Source organism: Eucyclogobius newberryi, unplaced genomic scaffold (assembly GCF_026437365.1).
Source record: "Eucyclogobius newberryi isolate DKJ021-1_F unplaced genomic scaffold, fEucNew1.0.hap1 SCAF_19, whole genome shotgun sequence".
NCBI classification, from domain to species: Eukaryota; Metazoa; Chordata; class Actinopteri; order Gobiiformes; family Gobiidae; genus Eucyclogobius; species Eucyclogobius newberryi.
In genome coordinates this window covers 33,530,338-33,552,228 of record NW_027315823.1, presented here as the reverse complement: position 1 = coordinate 33,552,228, position 21,891 = coordinate 33,530,338, and the positions used below count along the sequence as shown (strand labels likewise).

The 21,891-nt window shown below is 42.6% G+C and overlaps 1 protein-coding gene across 2 annotated transcripts in view; it reads left to right on the top strand.

The window, feature by feature from the left end:
- The window catches only part of fgd5b (FYVE, RhoGEF and PH domain containing 5b), a 32,642-nt gene extending 28,276 nt beyond the window's left edge, over positions 1-4,366 (top strand). Inside the window, exons 19-21 of one of the 2 annotated variants that reach the window (XM_072452719.1) lie at positions 2,587-2,682; positions 3,625-3,779; positions 4,160-4,366. In XM_072452719.1, the coding sequence (XP_072308820.1) occupies positions 2,587-2,682; positions 3,625-3,779; positions 4,160-4,196 (288 nt within the window). In that variant the 3' untranslated portion in view covers positions 4,197-4,366. Of the gene's footprint in view, positions 1-2,586; positions 2,710-3,624; positions 3,780-4,159 lie in introns of both variants that reach the window. The other variant, XM_072452718.1, reaches the window with a different exon arrangement.
- The last annotated feature ends 17,525 nt before the right edge of the window (positions 4,367-21,891 follow it).

The window sequence follows — 21,891 nt, the reverse complement described above, 5'->3', positions numbered from 1 at the left end:
GTTCACAGACGTTCACAGACGTTCACACACGTTCACACACGTTCACACACGTTCACAGACGTTCACACACGTTCATACACGTTCACAGACGTTCACAGACGTTCACAGACGTTCACACACGTTCCCTGAGGTTCACACACATTCACAGACTTTCACACACGTTCACAGACGTTCACAGACGTTCACTCACGTTCACTCACGTTCACTGACGTTCACACACGTTCACTGCCGTTCACTGAGGTTCACGACGTTCCCTGACATTCACTGACGTTCACACACTCACTTTCACACACATTCACAGACGTTCACAGACGTTCACACACGTTCACAGACGTTCACTGACGTTCACAGACGTTCACACACGTTCACACACGTTCACAGACGTTCACTGACGTTCACTGACGTTCACACATGTTCACACACGTTCACACACGTTCACTGACGTTCACAGACGTTCACTGACGTTCACAGACGTTCACAGACGTTCACACATGTTCACTGACGTTCACACACGTTCACACACGTTCACACACGTTCACAGACGTTCACACACGTTCACACACGTTCACAGACGTTCACACACGTTCACAGACGTTCACACACGTTCACAGACGTTCACACACGTTCATACACGTTCACACTCGTTCACAGACGTTCACAGACGTTCACTGACGTTCACTGACGTTCACACATGTTCACACACGTTCACACACGTTCACTGACGTTCACAGACGTTCACAGACGTTCACAGACGTTCACAGACGTTCACTGACGTTCACACATGTTCACACACGTTCACAGACGTTCACAGACGTTCACAGACGTTCACAGACGTTCACAGACGTTCACTGACGTTCACACATGTTCACACACGTTCACAGACGTTCACACACGTTCACAGACGTTCACAGACGTTCACTGACGTTCACAGACGTTCACAGACGTTCACAGACGTTCACACACGTTCACAGACGTTCACACACGTTCACAGACGTTCACAGACGTTCACAGACGTTCACAGACGTTCACACATGTTCACTGACGTTCACACACGTTCACACACGTTCACAGACGTTCACACACGTTCACACACGTTCACAGACGTTCACACACGTTCACACACGTTCACACACGTTCACAGACGTTCACAGACGTTCACACACGTTCACACACGTTCATACACGTTCACACACGTTCACTGACGTTCACAGACGTTCACACACGTTCACACACGTTCATACACGTTCACACACGTTCACAGACGTTCACAGACGTTCACACACGTTCATACACGTTCACAGACGTTCACAGACGTTCACACACGTTCACAGACGTTCACACACGTTCACACACGTTCACACACGTTCATACACGTTCACAGACGTTCACAGACGTTCACAGACGTTCACAGACGTTCACACACGTTCACACACGTTCATACACGTTCACAGACGTTCACAGACGTTCACACACGTTCACAGACGTTCACACACGTTCACAGACGTTCACAGACGTTCACTGACGTTCACTGACGTTCACACATGTTCACACACGTTCACACACGTTCACTGACGTTCACAGACGTTCACACACGTTCACTGACGTTCACAGACGTTCACTGACGTTCACAGACGTTCACACACGTTCACTGACGTTCACACACGTTCATACACGTTCACAGACGTTCACAGACGTTCACAGACGTTCACAGACGTTCACAGACGTTCACACACGTTCACACACGTTCACTGACGTTCACACACGTTCACACACGTTCACTGAAGCAAAGGGTCAGAAAGTCTTCTACTGGAAAACATCAACGCTCATGGAGGCTTCACCTGAACTTTAGAGTCATATATTGTTGTTTTTAAGTGATATTTCAATTGTAATATTATAGAAACTGTTTTTTGTTTCACTCAGGAAGATTATCTGTCAATTTGATTATAGTTTGGTCATCCAATTAAACAATACTGACACAAAAATATTAAAATAATAAATACTTCAAAATGAAGGTGCATATGACAGGTTATTTAACATAGTTTACAAAATTATCTAAATATTTCACTATAAATCATCTAATTTACTCAATAGTTATTACTAGAGTTGCAACAAATAATGTAAAAATAATCATATTTTGATCATATCTTATAACTAAGACAGTGGCATTATAAAATCAAAATGTCAAAAAAGATTTGTTTTCAATCATTATTTGTATTACTTTAATGCAAGGTTTCATATTATGTTCACTTTTTTCAGTCATTTTGGTTTAAAGTTTACTTAAGATTATGTTAGGTAACATCACAAGCTAAAAAAAGTTAATAGAATTATAAATTAATGTTAATACTAATCAAATGAATTTAAACACATTTGAAATGTATATTGATGACACAGTGGAATATTATTCTTAAAGGTTCCTTTTCTGCTTTTCTGCACAAACTTGACTGATGTAAAATTATTCTCATTATATGCAGTTTAAGTAAACATTTTATGGGAAATGTATTATTTTAAGGCATGTGATAAAGCATCGTTAGGTTGTGAAATACGATGTACTTTAATATTCACTTCTCTCCTTCATGTTGTGCTCAGGTGATGGTGTGTGAGCAGGGCGCGCTCAGTGGCACTTTGCAGCGCAGTAAAACCAAGAGGAACTGGAAACGACTGTGGTTTCTGCTCAAAGACAAGGTGCTTTACACCTACAGAGCTCGAGAGGTGAGGGGGCCACACCTCCCCTTAGACCAGATAACAAACGACTGCAGTTATATGAGTTAAAGTCTGGGGTCATGTGTGGCCTATAGACTTTATTCATAATGTGGACGTTACTGTGTCAGAGACCACCAACTTTATTCATTTGTTTAATCTTATTTCATATCCACAGAGCGAAAAAGATTAAATATAAACCGTGTTTCATCATAATGAATCATTACATTGAATAGCCAATCTACAACTAATAAAAAATGCCATGATAATAATCTGTACCTATAAAGACTTAATTCTCAGTTAATTCCATATTCCCAACAATAAATACCTTTTCATTTTAAGTGTGAAATGGCTCAAACTCCTCAATTCCATTCACATTACCTTCATTCATCATTATTAATACTTATATATGTGATTTATTTTATTTAATGTATGTTTCTTTTATGTCAGTGTTCCTATTATTATAGATTGTTCCTTTATTATATTATATATAATTTTGTAATAAAAAACAAAACAAAAATGTGTGCTCAAAATGAAAAAAATAGTTTACCACCAGCGAGTTAGACTGTGATGTAAAGCGTCTTTAAGTCCAAAAGCTAATTATATTCATCTGTTTAATTTAAAACACAACTTCTACAGCTGTGGATGTAGCCGTGCCCTAAAACACTCGTAAATCAGTTCAGTTTCAGGGATCTAGAAATGTCAAATCAGTCAACTAAAATCAAATCAGGGAACTAAAAAAGTGCTTTTCAACCTCATTTTAAAGTGTTTTTATGATCATTTCAGGTAAAATAATATCACTTAATGGAAGAACCACTCAAATTCAGATGAACCCTCAGTCAGTTTGGTCTGGACCTGTTTAGATTTTAAACTGTGATTTATCTACCGTAATCATTGACATTTCTAAATGTGTGATGTTCTCCTCAGGAGAAGGTGGCGTCGGAGAGTTTACCTCTGCTGGGCTTCACGGTCAAACAGCCAGACAAATTTCAGGACGACGATGAGTCCACTGTGTTTCAGCTGTACCACAAAAACACACTTTTCTACACGTTCAAAGCTGAGGACAACTTCACTGCACAGAGGTGAGAGACAACGTGTAACACTGACATTTAAACAACATCTCATGCACTTTATTTTAACCTTGATCGGCCTTAATAAAGCGTGAACAAAGACTGAACTAAATTGAAACAGCTTAGCAGACTGCATGTAGAGAGGAGGACGAGGGCCCTGATGCAGGCCGTCCTGAGAAACATCAAACACCCTCTGCGTGACACAAGGACATTCCAGAGGAGTCGCAGTCACAGGCTCCTCTCACAGCAGGCAGGAACATTTCAAGAGAGCGTTGGTCCCATCCACTATAAGACTGTACATAGATGAGAGTCGAAATCTGTGGTTTAAAAACAAAAATAGTGTCCAGATGGCTACATTTACATCCTGTACATCCTCTTTTTTCTTTTTGCAGATGGGCCAACGCCATGGAAGAAGCTACTGTTTTATAGGGACCATTTTTACATCCGTGCTCGCTCCTAAAATGTCACTTCCACATTTCCTCATTGGACCAAAACCACTAGTGCTGTTGGAGGGGACGTTAGGGCTCACTTTACTGTGTCCTTTTATACCACTCTAGTGCTGTTGGAGGGGACTACAGGGCTCATTTTACTGTGTCCCCTCAAACGAGCCTAGTGCTGTTGGAGGGGACGACAGGGCTCACTTTACTGTGTCCCCTCAAACGAGCCTAGTGCTGTTGGAGGGGACGACAGGGCTCACTTTACTGTGTCCCCTCAAACGAGCCTAGTGCTGTTGGAGGGGACGACAGGGCTCACTTCACCGCGTCCTCTTATACCACTCTAGTGCTGTTGGAGGGGACGACAGGGCTCACTTCACCGCGTCCTCTTATACCACTCTAGTGCTGTTGGAGGGGACGACAGGGCTCACTTTACTGTGTCCCCTCAAACGAGCCTAGTGCTGTTGGAGGGGACGACAGGGCTCATTTTACTGTGTCCCCTCAAACGAGCCTAGTGCTGTTGGAGGGGACGACAGGGCTCACTTCACCGCGTCCTCTTATACCACTCTAGTGCTGTTGGAGGGGATGACAGGGCTCACTTCACCGCGTCCTCTTATACCACTCTAGTGCTGTTGGAGGGGACGACAGGGCTCACTTCACCGCGTCCTCTTATACCACTCTAGTGCTGTTGGAGGGGATGACAGGGCTCATTTTACTGTGTCCCCTCAAACGAGCCTAGTGCTGTTGGAGGGGACGACAGGGCTCACTTCACCGCGTCCTCTTATACCACTCTAGTGCTGTTGGAGGGGACGACAGGGCTCACTTCACCGCGTCCTCTTATACCACTCTAGTGCTGTTGGAGGGGACGACAGGGCTCACTTCACCGCGTCCTCTTATACCACTCTAGTGCTGTTGGAGGGGACGACAGGGCTCACTTCACCGCGTCCTCTTATACCACTCTAGTGCTGTTGGAGGGGACGACAGGGCTCACTTCACCGCGTCCTCTTATACCACTCTAGTGCTGTTGGAGGGGACGACAGGGCTCACTTCACCGCGTCCTCTTATACCACTCTAGTGCTGTTGGAGGGGACGACAGGGCTCACTTCACCGCGTCCTCTTATACCACTCTAGTGCTGTTGGAGGGGACGACAGGGCTCACTTCACCGCGTCCTCTCGGCTGATGCAGCAGGTGGGCCCAGGGAGACTGGCCTAGATACTCACCACGGTGCAGTTTGACCTGTATTTCTACTGTGCAACTGGTTCACTGCTGCTTCCTCTGAATCATGGAAAATATTGTACATTATTTTTATAGCCGGTAAAGACATTTTTAATTTATAACTGTGCAGGGGAGAGACACGGATTCTAGCTACAGTGTTGAAGGTACATGGGTTTAAAATGTAACGCTTATAAGAAACATATTTATAAGTCATTAATAAGCACTAGTTATTTGTTTATAAGCACTTATAAAGGTATTTACTAACATTTACCACTTGGTTATTGTGAAAATAGTTTAATAAGACGCTTATTATCATATATTGACCCACACATGTTTTTGGTTGATGGCCTATTCACATTTATATGTGTATTATAAGCATCTATAAATGTAAAAGTGCTTATAAACAAATAGCAAGGCTCTTAAATACTTACATACTAAGTATGAATACTTAATATAAATACTAAGGAACCTTATTGTTAACGTTACCTGTTTCTCAATGCAAATATTCATATGCAGCAGTTTAGTGCATTTAGTCCCATAGAAGATGTGCTTGAATTTATATCAAAATGCAGATTAAGAATGATTTATCATTGTGCACCTATGGCCACACACTAAAATTACTTCTTTCACCTTTTTAGCTGATTATAGTGTTGTAAGGTGTCTGATACTAATCGCTACTTACGATACTTTAGACCTTTCCTTAACAATTATTGAATAATGTTTGTCTATAACAGAATTACTGCAAGACCACATGGTAAAATATAATTATTTTGTGTTGAAAATTACATTCTAATGTACAAAAAAAGAGTACACGGTAAAACACTTATAGTCATAGGCTGGTAATATCATTGTAAGTATGTTTATGTATAATCAAAGACAATCAAAGATGCTTTTAGGTATTTAGTTCTAAATTGATCAGGATCTTACATTTAGTTCACTGTAAATCACAACATTAGAATTAAAAATTAAAATACCTTAATAACAGAAACAGGTCCATTGACTTCCTGTTCAAAACTGCAGATCTGATTAGACATTTTAGAACGCAGCATGTATCTTAAAACAATCATAACAAAGTACAGAGCAGTGGGCGGGGATGGGGAAAGGTGAAAATGGAAATTGAAAAACATGTATGAATAAATCAAAATACAGCTCTGAGTGATGTAATGATGAGGAAACACACATCATGTTTAACAATGACTTTTTCCATCCTGCAAAAGAACAGAAACAGGAAAGATATCTTTCTTTATTTCTTTGTAAAATTATGAATCCTCAAATCTAAACTTAGTATGAAGACTGTAAATTTCCAGCAAACATGGTTGTTAGTAATGAAATGGAAACATGGATTTATTTTCCCAGTTAACATGATATTTCCATTCACTTTCTGTACTTTACTGTACTTTACTTTACTGTGTTAAGTACGTGCACATTTGCTTCTGTTCAGTCCATCATCTGTGACACTGCAGAGGCCCGTTTCCCTCTGCAGACCTCAAAGTACTTTAAGGTATTTCCTCCAAACATTTGTCCTTTCATGTTGTTATGTATGTTATGTATGAGTAAATACCAAGGTTAAGATTTAAAATACTATTCTCACAGATATGCAGATTACACCATTACAACTTTGTGGAGTAGGTAAATGTCCTACTATATAATACATTGACTATTTAAGCAACCTTAATATATTCATCTCAGGACTGAAACATGTAAACAGATGTACCTAATAATGTGGCCACTGCCAGCCATTTCCTGCTCACAAATGCCTTTAAAGTGTCACTGCCTTTAATTTAGCATGTGTTCTTCTTTTGGGATTCATGTACTTTTATATTCCATGTACTGTAACACTGGTGGTTGTGCTTCCAGTGAAATTTGATGCTTTTTTGCATTGATTTATATATGAAATATCTATCTATAAAATGATGTTCTAAAAGGATATACTGACTAATGTTGCATAGTCTTAACTCTTAAAGGTGCACTACTGTAGACTCTTTGGAATCAAAAAACAACAACTATTGTTTATACTGTACTACATTGAGATAAGTGTAAAACATGGCTTCAATTATAGACATTTTCATCAATAATCATCAATTGTACTAAATAATGTGTGCGTTTCTTACGTTCTTTTTTTTTTCATACATAGGCATTATTAGACAGGAGAGGAAAGTGGGCACCACATGTTTCTTACATTCTAAGTGTCTGGAGCTGTTTAGAGCTCATTCATGACTTGATGAATAGACCAGTTCAGAAATAGAGGATATATTATTATTTTTTAATTAACTTAAGGTTGTGGGGCTGTTCATTAGAGACACCCCTCTTTGGTCCAGTGAAATCATTCTCATTCAACATTTTTTTAAATCTGATCCTGAGCTTTCAACAATTCAAGTCCAAAATCCCAACAGCATTTGCGTCACAAAATTGTTGATTGTCAATTTATTATTATTTTTACTTCCATGATCTAGTCCAAACTTGAACATGCTTAAAAGTTCACTTTCTGGTGCCATGATGAGACAAACCAGGCGTCATGCAGGGCTCATGTTTGACTGAACAAATGTAACATTTGCTGTGATAAGCAAAGTTTAATCTTAATTCAATTGCACAGATTACTTATTTTTGTTATTATCAACTGAAATAAGTTTCTTTTAACCAAATCAGCACAATTCTTTAACAAGCTCACCAAATGTGGATACTTTTTTTGATACTTTTTTTCACGATACTTTTACTTTTATGGAGTCTGTGTTTGTACTTTTTGTTCAGTAACAAATGTGAGTATCTGGGACAGTTATACATTCAATTCGTTAATCAGCTTTACTGTTATTGACCAATGACAGGGGTGCATCTAAAGCGGGAGGACTGAGACGGTATATTTTTTTAGTTTTACTTACAATATTGCACAAAATTTGTTTTTAATATATTTTAAAATGAAATTATTTAATCAATTAAAATATCAAAATGATTGAATTAGCAATGACTGATTGTTTTATTTTCCAACTTTCTTTTGGTTAAAATAGTGATTTTGTCCAGCCCTGCGAGGAGACTGCTACTGTGATTTGGGGCTTTGCCAAAATTACTTGAATTAAGACAAACAGGGCAAGTGATCTTTGTGTAGAATGTGTACTATTCCTTCTGTCCTTTCATATGTCTTCTTGACTTTAGTGTACTTTACTCCTTCAGTGACAGAAAGAGAAAAGCACACTAAAGTCATCTGAGGAGACGGTTAAGAGTGACGTTGCGGGTCCAACACTTCTGAGCTGCTTCAACACTAAAACGGCCTCTTCTTCCCACAGTCTTCAGGGACACAAACTGGTGTGTCGTGTTGGTGAGTAAAATCCAGCCTCTGATTCTTACATAAGAAAATCACAGTATTCCCTTCGCGGCTGCGTTGCCATGTGCCGCGTGGCCTATTTGAACCGAACCAACTGTTTCTCACTCAGAGCTGGAGCAGGGAAAAGGATGTCAAGGATGTGCAGTACTTGATTTTGAACAATTATAGATTTCATAGAACAGGGACATCAGAAGAATGAAAAAATAATATTTTAAAAAAGGCAGTTTGCTGTATATTTGTATCATATTATGATACAAATATACAGCAAACTGCCAAAGAAACAACACAAAATATTGATCAATTTCAGCTTTGTGTTCATTTTGGCGACTTTGTCCCATTCAGAAGATGTAATCTTTATTTTTAAATGGTTAGTCGCTAACTGTCCTTATTTTGCACCATTCTGAAACCCATGAATAAATATTTATAATATATATATATAATATATATTATTTATTATTTATCTATATTAGTGTTGTTTGCCATATTTTTCAGAAATATCTAGGTTATGTAAATACTAAATAAGATTAGTTTATATTCAGTTCTGCTTTCTCTAAATCCAGATCCTGGTTCAGGCCTGGTTCAGGCCTGGTTCAGTCCTCACATTCCCTCACAAAATTCACAGTTATATTTTAAAATAGTTTACACCTTTTAGTATTTTCAGAAGGAAAACAGATAAATACCAAAGTGAATGAAAGATTGTAGATGATTGTTCTGTCATAAAACTCTGAAGAATCATAAACACAGTATAATCTCACACATTTGACATCACAGCATCCTTAACTGTGACTCTGGAGTGACGAGATAGACATGCCTGATGGACCCGAGCAGAACCGACTGTGTGGGTTTAATGTCCACTCTCCCTTCTGCCCCTGGAGAGGTTTTGACCCCAATATCTAAAAGTTTTTGGTTTTATTTCTGGGGCTGCTGAGAAGTTTCCTTGTCCTACATAAAGGACACTCATTCATCAACCTCTTCAGACCCACTTCTGCTGCTCCATGCGCTGTACTAAACACAGCTCTAGAAAGGAAAGCAGTACTGCATTATGTTATCATTTTTACGGGTGAATATAGAATTATAGCTAGTTTAAGGCGGTGCACTTTTCACTCAGGGGGAAATGTGTCCTACTCATTTTTAGTGCCGCTGGAGCAACTTGTGCACAGGGACTTTTCTCAGACGTTGAGACACGATCTGAAAGGTGGAGGACAAAGATGGAGAAAAGAAACTCATCTGGAGGGAAAATGTGCAAACTTCACAGGAAAAATATCAAAACAACCAGGAGTCAAACCTCATGTGAAGCAGATGATTAGCCTCACTACAGATGCATGAGTGGAAAGTAACTATTTACACTTATTTGTAATTCAGCAGATTTTATGGGATAATTGTACTTTCTACTTTAGTACTGCACCAGCTGTCCCGATGCAGCTCACCTCTTTCTCCCGCTCCTGTTTAAACCGACAAACATTTAGGTTAAGGTTAAGGTACACTTTATTGTCCCCATAGGGAAATGTGTCCTCTGCATTTGACCCGTCCTTCAATGTCAAAGGGGCAAACATCACAACACAGTTTAAGACACGGTTTAAAACAACTTGCCTTATTGGAATTGAATGATCAAGTTGTGTATACAGTTTTGATCTAAAATGTTACTAACGTTTTATATATATAACAATGTAATTTGTTTTCTTCTTCATTTTACATTTGCTTTACAAATTTGGCACTTCTATTATAATTGAGTACATTGTCATCGATGTAACACACATTTTCAGTACTTTTTACACCACTGTAGATATATTTTGCGGTGTATATTCTGCATTATTTGTGCTACATTTTTGGACTCTCAGTATCTGAGTATCTCATGTTTTAAAACAGAAATAATGTATTTTCTTGTGGAGTGAAGCTGTTTCAATTGGACTAAAAATGATCTGAATATGTTGTTGAAGAAGCATGTGCTGCAGCAACAACAGCAACTACAACAACAACAACAACAACAACAACAACAACACTACTTGGCTCAGTGAAACTCACAGTCTGAGCGTTATATAGATTTTAGAATTAGCAGAAGGCCACAAAAACTCGTCATTGCTCAGCAGAAATGTGTTTATTTGCTGGTTAGTTGGTCTTTCGGTTCTAGATCTTGCGACCACGCGTCTTTGTCACGTCTTTGCTGGCCCGAGGCGTTTCTCCCACATTCCTCCCAAATGGTATTTCCGTGCTCTCCGCGTCCCCCACACCTGTTCCCTCCCACAAAGCCCTTCTGCTGCTCGAAAAACGTTTTTTCCTCGAGCTCAAACCGTGACGACGATGACGACAACCTGATTGTTGGCTCGGGTTCCCGAGGACAGTGGGATGGAAAGAAGGAAAAGTGCCAAGGATGAGCGTCAACAGCCACCAAGAGACTGTGGGCTGTAAAAGTAATCATCAAAATGAAGGTGGCGAGTATTTAGTTCAACCAGAAGGTACTTGGAATGGTTTCAGGTTTTAAAAGAAAAACAAATAAGAATAGTATTTTAAAGAAATGTAACTTTAAAACATATTTTTGTGTGCCTTTTGGAGGACTTGGGACATCATTATCATTGACCAAGAACATAAAATGGTAATAGTTGAAAATATAATACTAGTGAGACAAAAAAACATTGATTTACGTAAAATAATGTCATCTGCAAACAATATCATAAAAAGTACTGCTCACCCCGTAGTTTAGACCTTTTTTTGAAATGCATTCAGTCTCTGGGAATATTATTTTGAATCTCTTGGTTAAAGGTGAGCTGTGTAACTTTTCTCCACCTGCTGGTCACCATGGCGATGTTGCTTTTCCTGGAACATCCCATGGAGAAAATGGGACTTCTTTTTGTCTTTTGTTTCCTTTCCTTCTTTCTATTATATTTTTTTTCTGCCGTAAAAGTTAGTCATTTAATAAATGCATTATAGAATTGAATAGCATAATGTGGCACATTCTGGGCAAAGCATTAGAATACCACTGGTAAGCAGCACCTTTAAATAAAATATACCTAATAACAGCCATACATTATTTTTTTCTGTGGAGATTCTCAGTAAAGACGACACCTGTTCATTTGTGAATAAATCAACACATTGCACTTAAAATATCAGTACCCAACCTTGTAAAGAGACCACGGCCTCAGGCACAAGTCGATAATGTGACATGACGTAGCTGATCAATGATTTTAATTAGAGACACGATGACTTCAGATTTATTTAACAACACAACCTCGTTTTGCTCTTTTGCACATGCAAGAGATGTGTCCATATGTAGTATATTGTTCTTAAACCCTAATGACACAACCATTTATTCATCAAATCAAATCAATTTATTTTTGTAAGGCCCAAAATCACAACAACAGTTGCCTCTGAGGGCCACAGGGAGAAATGAATCAACAATGTCTGTGGTGGCGAGGGAGTCAGACAATGTCTGTGGTGGCGAGGGACGATGTCCCAGGGTCCTCTGTCCTTAGACTCTCCTTCTCGGCCAGGAAAAACTACAAAAAAAACCTCTTTGGGAAAAAAGCGTAGAAACCTGGAGGAGTTCCAGTGAAGGAGAGATCCGACTCTCACAGACGGACAGACGGACACGAGGGAGACTGGAGCTGGACCCACTCTTCAGGCAGATGAGGGACCGTCTGAGTCGAGCTGGACCCACTTATTCTCCTGTCCCACTTATTTCCATGTGAATGGAATAAAAATAAGTCAAAATTACATTTAAAGCCTAATCATAATACATTTTTCTTGCATAAAATCCTTTTCAAACACCTTTTGGGTGCACTGACCTTTTGTGTTGTAATGTGTTATGAGCTATTCCAGTCTCTCTTTCTCTGTGTTAGGGTTAAATAAAATGGAAAATCCTATGACGTTATTGCAGGACTTATCTATAAGCTTGAATTTGTCCTTCCATGTCCCACTTTGCACAAACTGTCCCACTTTTTATACAACGTAACTTTTTTTCCTTTATGCTTTCATTTTATTACAATGCCTTTCAATGCACATCCTTTGTTTTTGAATTATGACAATAAAGCTTTTGTGATTCAGACTTAATTGATGTATTATTCTATAGGACAGTGGTTCCCAAAGCGAGGGTTGTGAAGTTTCAGGCCCTGCCTGAAAAGAAAATGTGTAAAATGTGCTAAAAGGTGCTAAAATAAGGGCATGCAGAATAAAATGTGTAGAATACGAGTAATTTAAATTTAATATATGTACAACAACAGGATCAGAGCAGTAGTGTAAAACTTTTAATAGCCTAGTGCATATGAGCTTTTCATGTTTTTATACATTTTATAAATAAAATATGTTATTGTTTACAGTATAGTTGCCAGGTAAGAACATTTTAGAGGAAAGGTGCAATCCAACCTCTAAAATTCATATTGAACAAATAGTTTATAAAGATTGTTATTATTAACCTTCATTTTACCTGAAGAACCCATTGAGATCGAGTCTTTTTCAAGATAATTCATTAACAATTAATAATCCTCAGTTCAAACCCCTTAATTGAGTAATAGCCAAGTCTGAATCCTTCTGAATAAACTGTTTGTTCATTATGAATTATGAATCTTTGTTCATGCTTTATTGAGGCTAATTAAGGTGAAGTGATCATAAAGTGGTACCAATTTATTCATCTTTAGCTGCAAAACATCTGTAATGAAATAATTGCAAACTAGATATGTTTAATGCCATACTGTGGAACATTCCAGATAGAGCAATAAGCAAACAGGTGGCAAACACCTCAAATGTTACATAGTGACATTGTTGTGCGTCTTCTGTCGTCCTCTTCAAGCTGTGACTCTATAATTCCTTCATATTCATTCCTTCATGGCCTAGTTTCATGGGGGTCTAAGAGTACAAAAAGTGTATTTTGTGGATGTCTGGTAGCTTCCTCCGTGTGTGGGCAGCAGCTGAAGGCGAACCTTACATAACAGGTGAACATTTACATAGAGGTAAATTGGAAATGGGACGACGGGGACGACGCTATTCTATTTTAATCCATCGGCTTTGACGTTTTTAGGTTCGTACTTTGTTTTTTACCTCCTTCAGAGAAAGAGGGAGCACTGCAGATGCGACCAGCTCTTCTGCCCCAGTTTGAAAGTCTTTTTACTCACCCACGCGTCAGTCGATGATAGTCCACCTCTCTGTGATTTTAAATAGAAACATGTTCCTCAGACAAACAGCTCCAACGCTCACACCAACTTTAATATCTTCTGGATAAACAGAATGAGCTGGCTTTCAATGCAGCAATATTTCTTTGTTAAAAACTACACTTTTAATTTACTCACTTAATTAGATTTCAGCATCATTATTAGGTCATCTTTTTTAGGTGGTATGTTGTGTCCTTGAACACGACACTTCTGCTTCTGCCCAAGTGTGCATGTGGTAGATTAACCGCCATGTGTACGTCAATCACCCTCAGAGCAAATGCACCTCCAGAAGAAGCTTACCACCGCAGTGTGTGATGTGTGATAGTCAAAGTCGAAATGAAAATAATATTAACCCATTGCATTGTTATTATTGCGCACCAGTGTCACGATACAATAATTAGGACAAGTAATTTCTGTGGTCCACTGTCCATTAGCTCGGATGGCAGGAATAAGTCAAGGTTTAGTTTAATTTTGCTACACATTATTTTGTAGGAAACTTACAAGGTGGGTCTGTTAAAGAGACCCAGACAAAAGCATCTCACAAATACATTGCAGTGCACCATCGTGAAACAGTCTGTGACTAACCTGTTCAAAATATGTGATGAACCCTCCTCGCTTAAGGTTAGTGACCTGTCACAAATCAACTGCTGTTCCTGACGCACTTTGTAGTTTGGTGGGGGCAGCATGCTTTCCTTCATGAAGATGTGACATGGTTTGGCATTCATATTTCTCTATGCTGACAAGCTGATGGTGCAACCAGGCCAAGTTACAGCTCAGGTCTGTGGAGAGGAGACCATGCTCACAGTGAGAATTAGTGTTTTTCAAGATATATTTAATACTGTACTGTGGAACATTCAAGGCAAAGCAATCACATCTCAAAAATACTTTGTACCAGAAAAGTTACTGAGTGCACCTTTAAAAAAGACATTCAGAAGTTCAATATTGTTGCACTTGGTGAACTTAAAAAAAAGAAAATGCTCCAAAACCCATGAGAGTCAAACAAGGTCTGCATTGGGCCTTTTTTCTGTAATGGATCTTGGAGCAAGCATAAAATCATAAACATTTGACGCATCCTCCCACTCAGACCAGGGGCTTCAAACAGAGGGGATTTCTATTGAGTTGGTCTAATTTTACCTCCGCCTGCTCCTGCATGTAGGCTACGTCCCACATGGATCTGACAGTGTGCGCACAGACACTAACTCCACCTGTCAGACCAAGTGGAAGATTAAGCACATTTTGATATTAACCATGACCACAGATTTATGACTTCTTATACAAAGTGTTGATCTGATTTATGATTTGAAGTTAATGCAATTGGATGGACAAAGCATGAAATAATGCACAAAACTGGAATGTATAACAACAAATATGTGAAAAATGAACAAATCGGATCAATGCAGGAGACACAAATGCTCAAATCATGAAATATTGTCAACATAATAAGTTTTCACCTCTTGTTGTGTTCCTGTTGTTTGTGTTCATGTCAAAAGGAATAGATGAAGAGTAAAATTGTCACTTGGGCCAATTCCTTTCAATTAAAACATTTATAATAATAAAACAATGAAATACTAATACTGATGTGATTTACATTAATTGCCACTTGCCTGAATCTAAAAACTAAAAATACTCAAAGTACCCCGTCATTTGCATTTGTAAGTGTGAAAACAGGCACAAACCAGTTTGCTGAAGGTGTGTCGGCCGCTCTCTGTTACATAAGAACAGTCTGACTCAGGAGCCACGGGAAGTCTGCAGTGAAGCACCATGGGAAGTTTAGCCAATATCTGAGGGACTAACAGACGTGGGAAAAGTCATGGAAAGTCTACAGTTACACGCAGCCTGTTACATGACACGTTTCTGCTTGTTTCCGTGTCAATGTTAATGCTTTTACTCAGCACGGAAATAAACAGATCTGAATATTTACTCACTCAACGTTGGAATTAGAGTTATTCACACATCTTACAAACTTGCCATTAGTTGGTAAATTAATCACCATAACTATTTTACAAAGTTACACCGATTGGTGCTGTTTCTCCTCTGAAATAAACAACAGTTTATGATTAAAATATCAGTGATGAAGTGAAGCTATGATCTTCTTTTTTCCAGCCAAATTAGTTGAAACTATCTAACTTTGTTCTTCTCTGTTGGATAAGTTCCTTGTGGCTAAATAACTAGATTTACATAAATAGTGTGTGTGGGCGAGGTGCAAAAAACGCCTTAAAATAATTGATATGGGACACTAGAGTCAGAGCGTTTTTTCTACTTAAATATAATAATATCCTCTGGCAACAAACTCAGCCTTTATATTTATTTATTTCACATTCTTTTGCTAAAATTACTTCATTTTGCACAATAAGAGTACAGTTGCACAAGTAAAATAAAATGAAAGTAAAATAAAAGTACATTTATGATTGATAGACCAGGATCCATCAGATACACTTTCATTTGCCTTATTTTGTTTTATTGGCGATGAAACTTTTGGAAACTAAAAAAAAAAAAAATCTTAAAGCATGTTTTCAGTCAAACATCTCTGGAACCAATCCTCACTGAAGTCACTTTACCTGTCATTACCTGTCTGCACTGCACCGTATGCTCACTGTATTTAACCATAGCCATAGTCTCTTATTGTACATAATATGCATTTAAGTCACCCATCCATCCATCCATCTTCTGCCGCTTTATCCGGGGCCGGGTCGCGGGGGCAGCAGTCTGAGCAGGGACTCCCAGACCTCCTTCTCCCCAGACACTTCCTCTAACTCCTCCGGGGGGATCCCGAGGCGTTCCCAGGCCAGCCGAGAGACATAGTCTCTTCAGCGTGTCCTGGGTCTTCCCCGGGGCCTCTTCCCGGTGGGACATGCCTGAAACACCTCCCGAGGGAGGCGCCCAGGAGGCATCCGGAACAGATGCCCGAGCCACCTCAGCTGGCTCCTCTCGACGTGGAGGAGCAGTGGCTCTACTCCGAGCTCCCCCCGTGTGGCCGAGCTCCTCACCTTATCTCTAAGGGAGCGCCCAGCCACACGGCGGAGGAAACTCATTTCGACCGCTTGTATCCGCGATCTTGTTCTTTCGGTCAGTACCCAAAGCTCATGACCATAGGTGAGGGCAGAACGTAGACTGACCGGTAAATAGAGAGCTTTGCCTTTCGGCTCAGCTCCCTCTTTACCACAACAGTCCGATGCAGCGACTGCATCACTGCAGCCGCTGCACCGATCCGCCTGTCGATCTCACGTTCCATCCATCCCTCACTCGTGAACAAGACCCCGAGATACTTGAACTCCTCCACTTGGGGCAAGGACACCCCACCCACCCGGAGAGGGCAAGCCACCTTTTTCCGGTCGAGAACCATGGCCTCGGATTTGGAGGTGCTGATTCTCATCCCAGCCGCTTCACACTCGGCTGCAAACCGTCCCAGTGCATGTTGCAGGTCCGGTTTGATGGAGCCATCAGGACAACATCGTCTGCAAACAGCAGAGATGAGATCCTGTGGTCCCCAAACTGGACACCCTCCGACCCCTGACTGCGCCTAGAAATTCTGTCCATAAAAATTATGAACAGAACCGGTGACAAAGGGCAGCCCTGGCGGAGTCCAACATGCACTGGGAACAGGTCTGACTTACTGCCGGCAATGCGAACACAGCTCCTGCTCCGGTCATACAGGGACCGGACAGCCCTGAGCAAAGGGCCCCGGACCCCGTACTCCCGGAGCACCCCCCAAAGGACACCCCGAGGGACACGGTCGAAAGCCTTCTCCAGATCCACAAAGCACATGTGGACTGGTTGGGCAAACTCCCATGAACCTTCGAGCACCCGATGGAGGGTATAGAGCTGGTCCAGTGTTCCACGACCGGGACGAAAACCACTCTGCTCCTCCTGAATCCGAGGTTCGACTATCGGTCGGATTCTCCTCTCCAGTACCTTGGAATAGACCTTACCCGGGAGGCTGAGGAGTGTGATCCCTCTGTAGTTGGAACACACCCTCCGGTCCCCCTTCTTGAACAGAGGGACCACCACCCCGGTCTGCCAGTCCAGAGGCACGGTCCCCGAACGCCACGCGATGTTGCAGAGACGTGTCAACCAAGACAGTCCTACAACATCCAGATACTTTAGGTACCCAGGGCGGATCTCATCCACCCCCGGAGCCCTGCCACCGAGGAGTTTGCGAACAACCTCAGTGACTTCAGCTTGGGTGATGGATGAGCCAGCCTCCGAGTCCCCGGTCTCTACTTCCTCTTCGGAAGACGTGACTGAGGGATTAAGAGATCCTCAAAGTATTCCTTCCACCGTCCGACGACATCCCCAGTCGAGGTCAGCAGGCCTCCACCCGCACCGTAAACAGTGTTGGTGAGACACTGCTTCCCCCTCCTGAGGCGCCGGACGGTTTGCCAGAATTTCTTTGGTGCCGACCGATAGTCCTCCTCCATGGCCTCCCCGAACTCCTCCCAGGCCCGGGTTTTTGCCTCTGCGACAGCACGAGCCGCGGCTCGCTTGGCCTGCCGATACCCGTCGATGACCTCCGGAGACCTACAAGCCAGAGTGGCCTGATAGGCCTCCTTCTTCAGTCTGACGGCATCCCTTACTTCCGGTGTCCACCACCGGGTTCGGGGGTTGCCGCCACGACAGGCACCGGAGACCTTGCGACTACAGCTCCGAGCAGCCGCATCAACAATGGAGGCGGAGAACATGGTCCACTCGGACTCAATGTCCCCAGCCTCCCCCGGGACATGGGAGAAGCTCTCCCGGAGGTGCGAGTTGAATACCCTACTGACAGAGGGCTCCACTAGACGTTCCCAACAGACCCTCACAATGCGCTTGGGTCTGCCAAGTCTGTCCGGCTTCCTCCTCCGCCAGCAGATCCAACTCACCACCAGGTGGTGATCGGTTGACAGCTATGCCCCTCTCTTCACCCGAGTATCCAAGACACGCGGCCGGAGGTCTGATGACACGACAACAAAGTCGATCATTGACCTCCGGCCTAGGGTGTCCTGGTGCCATGTGCACTGATGGACACCCTTGTGCTTGAACATGGTGTTCGTTATGGACAATCCGTGACTAGCACAGAAGTCCAATAACTGAACACCGCTCGGGTTCAGATCGGGGAAGCCGTTCTTCCCGATCACCCCTCTCCAGGTGTCACTGTCATTGCCCATGTGGGCGTTGAAGTCCCCCAGTAGAACAACGGAGTCCCCGGTCGGTGCACTGTCCAGTACCCCTCCCAAGGACTCCAAGAAGGCCGGGTACTCTGCACTGCTGTTCGGCCCGTAGGCCGCCACAACAATGAGAGACCTGTCCCCCACCCGAAGGCGGAGGGACACGACCCTCTCGTTCACCGGGGTAAACTCCAACACGTGGCGGCTGAGCTGAGGGGCTATCAGCAAGCCCACACCAGCCCGCCGCCTCTCCCCGCGGGCAACACCAGAGAAGTGGAGCGTCCAGCCCCTCTCGAGGAGATGGGTTCCAGAGCCCAAACTGTGCGTGGAGGTGAGGCCGACTATATCTAGTCGGTATCACTCAACCTCCCGCACAAGCTCAGGCTCTTTCCCCCCCAGCGAGGTGACATTCCATGTCCCCAGAGTTAGTCTCTGTGTCTGGAGATCTAGTCGCCGAGGCCCCTGCCGTCGACTGCCGCCCAGATCTCTCTGCACTGGCCCCTTATGGATCCTCCTGCGGGTGGTGGGCCCACGGGAGGGCGGCCCCACGTCGCTCTTTCGGGCTGTGCCCGGCCGGGCCCCGTGGGGTAAGACCCGGCCACCAGACGCTCGCCATGGAGCACCCATCCCAGGCCTGGCTCCAGGATGGGGCCCCGGTGACGCCGATCCGGGCGACGTAAACTGCCTTGTTTGTGTTGTCATCATAGGGGGCTTCTGAACCGATCTTTGTCTGACCCGTCACCTAGGACCTGTTTGCCTTGGAAGACCCTACCAGGGGCTTGAAGCCCCCGACAACATAGCTCCCGGGATCATTCGGGCACTCAAACCCCTTCACCACGTTAAGGTGTCAGTTCAAGGAGAGGCATTTAAGTCACTTTAGCTGCTGTTTACCTGCTAAATAGCAGCTAAACACAACCATAGTGAGGGGATTAGACACTATACGCTTTTAAACTTATAGTGCTTTTGATCATCATGGACTTGAAAATAGCATTTTGCTTGCTTGTTTGTTCGTTAGCTGTGTGTGTGTGTGTGTGTGTGTGTGTGTATGTGTGTGTGTGTGTGTGTGTGTGTGTGTATGTGTGTGTGTGTGTGTGTGTGTGTGTGTGGGGCTATTTTAAATCTATTCTTAAACTATGTGTCCTGTTTTTTATTGAATGTTTCATTGTGCATTGCAACACTAGAATTTTACCATTGTGGGGCAAATAAAGGTGCTCTTACCTTATCTAACCTTATTATAAACCCTAATATATATAAGACATTTATATAGAGCCCTAAAGGAGTCACTTAAAATGTGCCAGCTCATATAAAACCTTCAGTGCCCAAACAGGAAAATAAAAGTATGCTCAAATTCATCACAGTGAAGGCTACTGCTAGGATTTTTTTGTGTTTCTATTTCTATAATAAATGTTCATGCTTATACTATATACTATGTTCTATTAAGAGTGTGTGTTCTATTAAGAGTGTGTTTTTTGAAACTTCCTATAATCTGTCCTTTCCTCCTGTTCTACTGTGTTGTAACAACGAAATTTCCCCTTGTGTGGATATTGAAGGATTATCTTATCTTATCTTATTAATTTATCACGCAATGTAGTTCTGCGTCCGGAGATCTGGTCGCCGAGGCCCCTGCCGTCGACTGCCGCCCAGATCTCTCTGCACCGGCCCCTTATGGATCCTCCTGCGGGTGGTGGGCCCACAGGAGGGCGGCCCCACGTCGCTCTTTCAGGCTGTGCCCGGCCGGGCCCCGTGGGGTAAGACCCGGCCACCAGGCGCTCGCCATCGAGCACCCATCCCAGGCCTGGCTCCAGGATGGGGCCCCGGTGACGCCAATCCGGGCGACGTAACTGGCCTTGTTGTTTTGTGCTTCATAATGGGCTTCTGAACTGCTACTGCCTTGTGAGACCCGACCAGGAGCTTAAAGCCCTCGACAACATAGGTCCTGGGATCATTCGGGCGCTCAAACACCTTCACCACGTTAAGGTGTCGGTTCAAGGAGGGGCCTCTTGGCTGGCCTGGGAACGCCTCGGGATCCCCCCCGGAGGAGTCGGAGGAAGTGTCTGGGGAGTAGGAAGTCTGGGAGTCCCTGTTTGGACTGCTGCCCCAGCAGCCCGGCCCCGGATAAAGCGGAAGAAAATGGATGGATGTAGTTCTGCAGCCCTTTGATTGTTTCTCCTAGAGTGAGTTTAAAGGTGCAAAAAATATGCCGCATTTTTAGATCTGCCACCTGCCTAAAGTTGTTATGGCTACACAGTCGCAGGATATAGTTCTACGAGGGTTGTGTTTTGACCCGTGGGTTGATTTGGAGCGGGTCATGAAAGAGTAACCGTGGTGTGCATTTGGCACATCTTTTTCTTAAATAGACACATTTCTCTGTGAATAAGGGTGGCATTAAAATAAAACATGCATATTTTACAGATTTACATGCAGGCAATGTGTGTCTGCAGTCACCGCAGCGTTCACCTGCGCACACATCCTGCAGCCTGTCCCAAAACTCTCCACACAATGCTCTAATGACAGTGTGACACAAATCCTCCTACCTTGTCTCCATGTCTGTGTCTGTGACTGCTTTGCTTCTTCAGTGTGGAGGTATTTCAGCCTGACTGAGCTCAAGCCAGGACTTGCTGCTTGAAGCCAGTGATATAAGGCCTAGGACTTACTGCACGCGTATTTCACGCGTAAACACGTGTAAAATCGGCTCATTTGTGACATGTGTTTTTTAGTCGCATTAAAAGTGAATGAAAAGGGCCACACTGTCAGCACGTCCTGAGCATAGTTCAGAAAATAGATTCAAACCATTTTTTTTTACTGCTGACACAAGCGTACATGCATATCTCAGTCAAATACATAGATGGTATGTGTTTGTTGTTGGTTTGTGTACT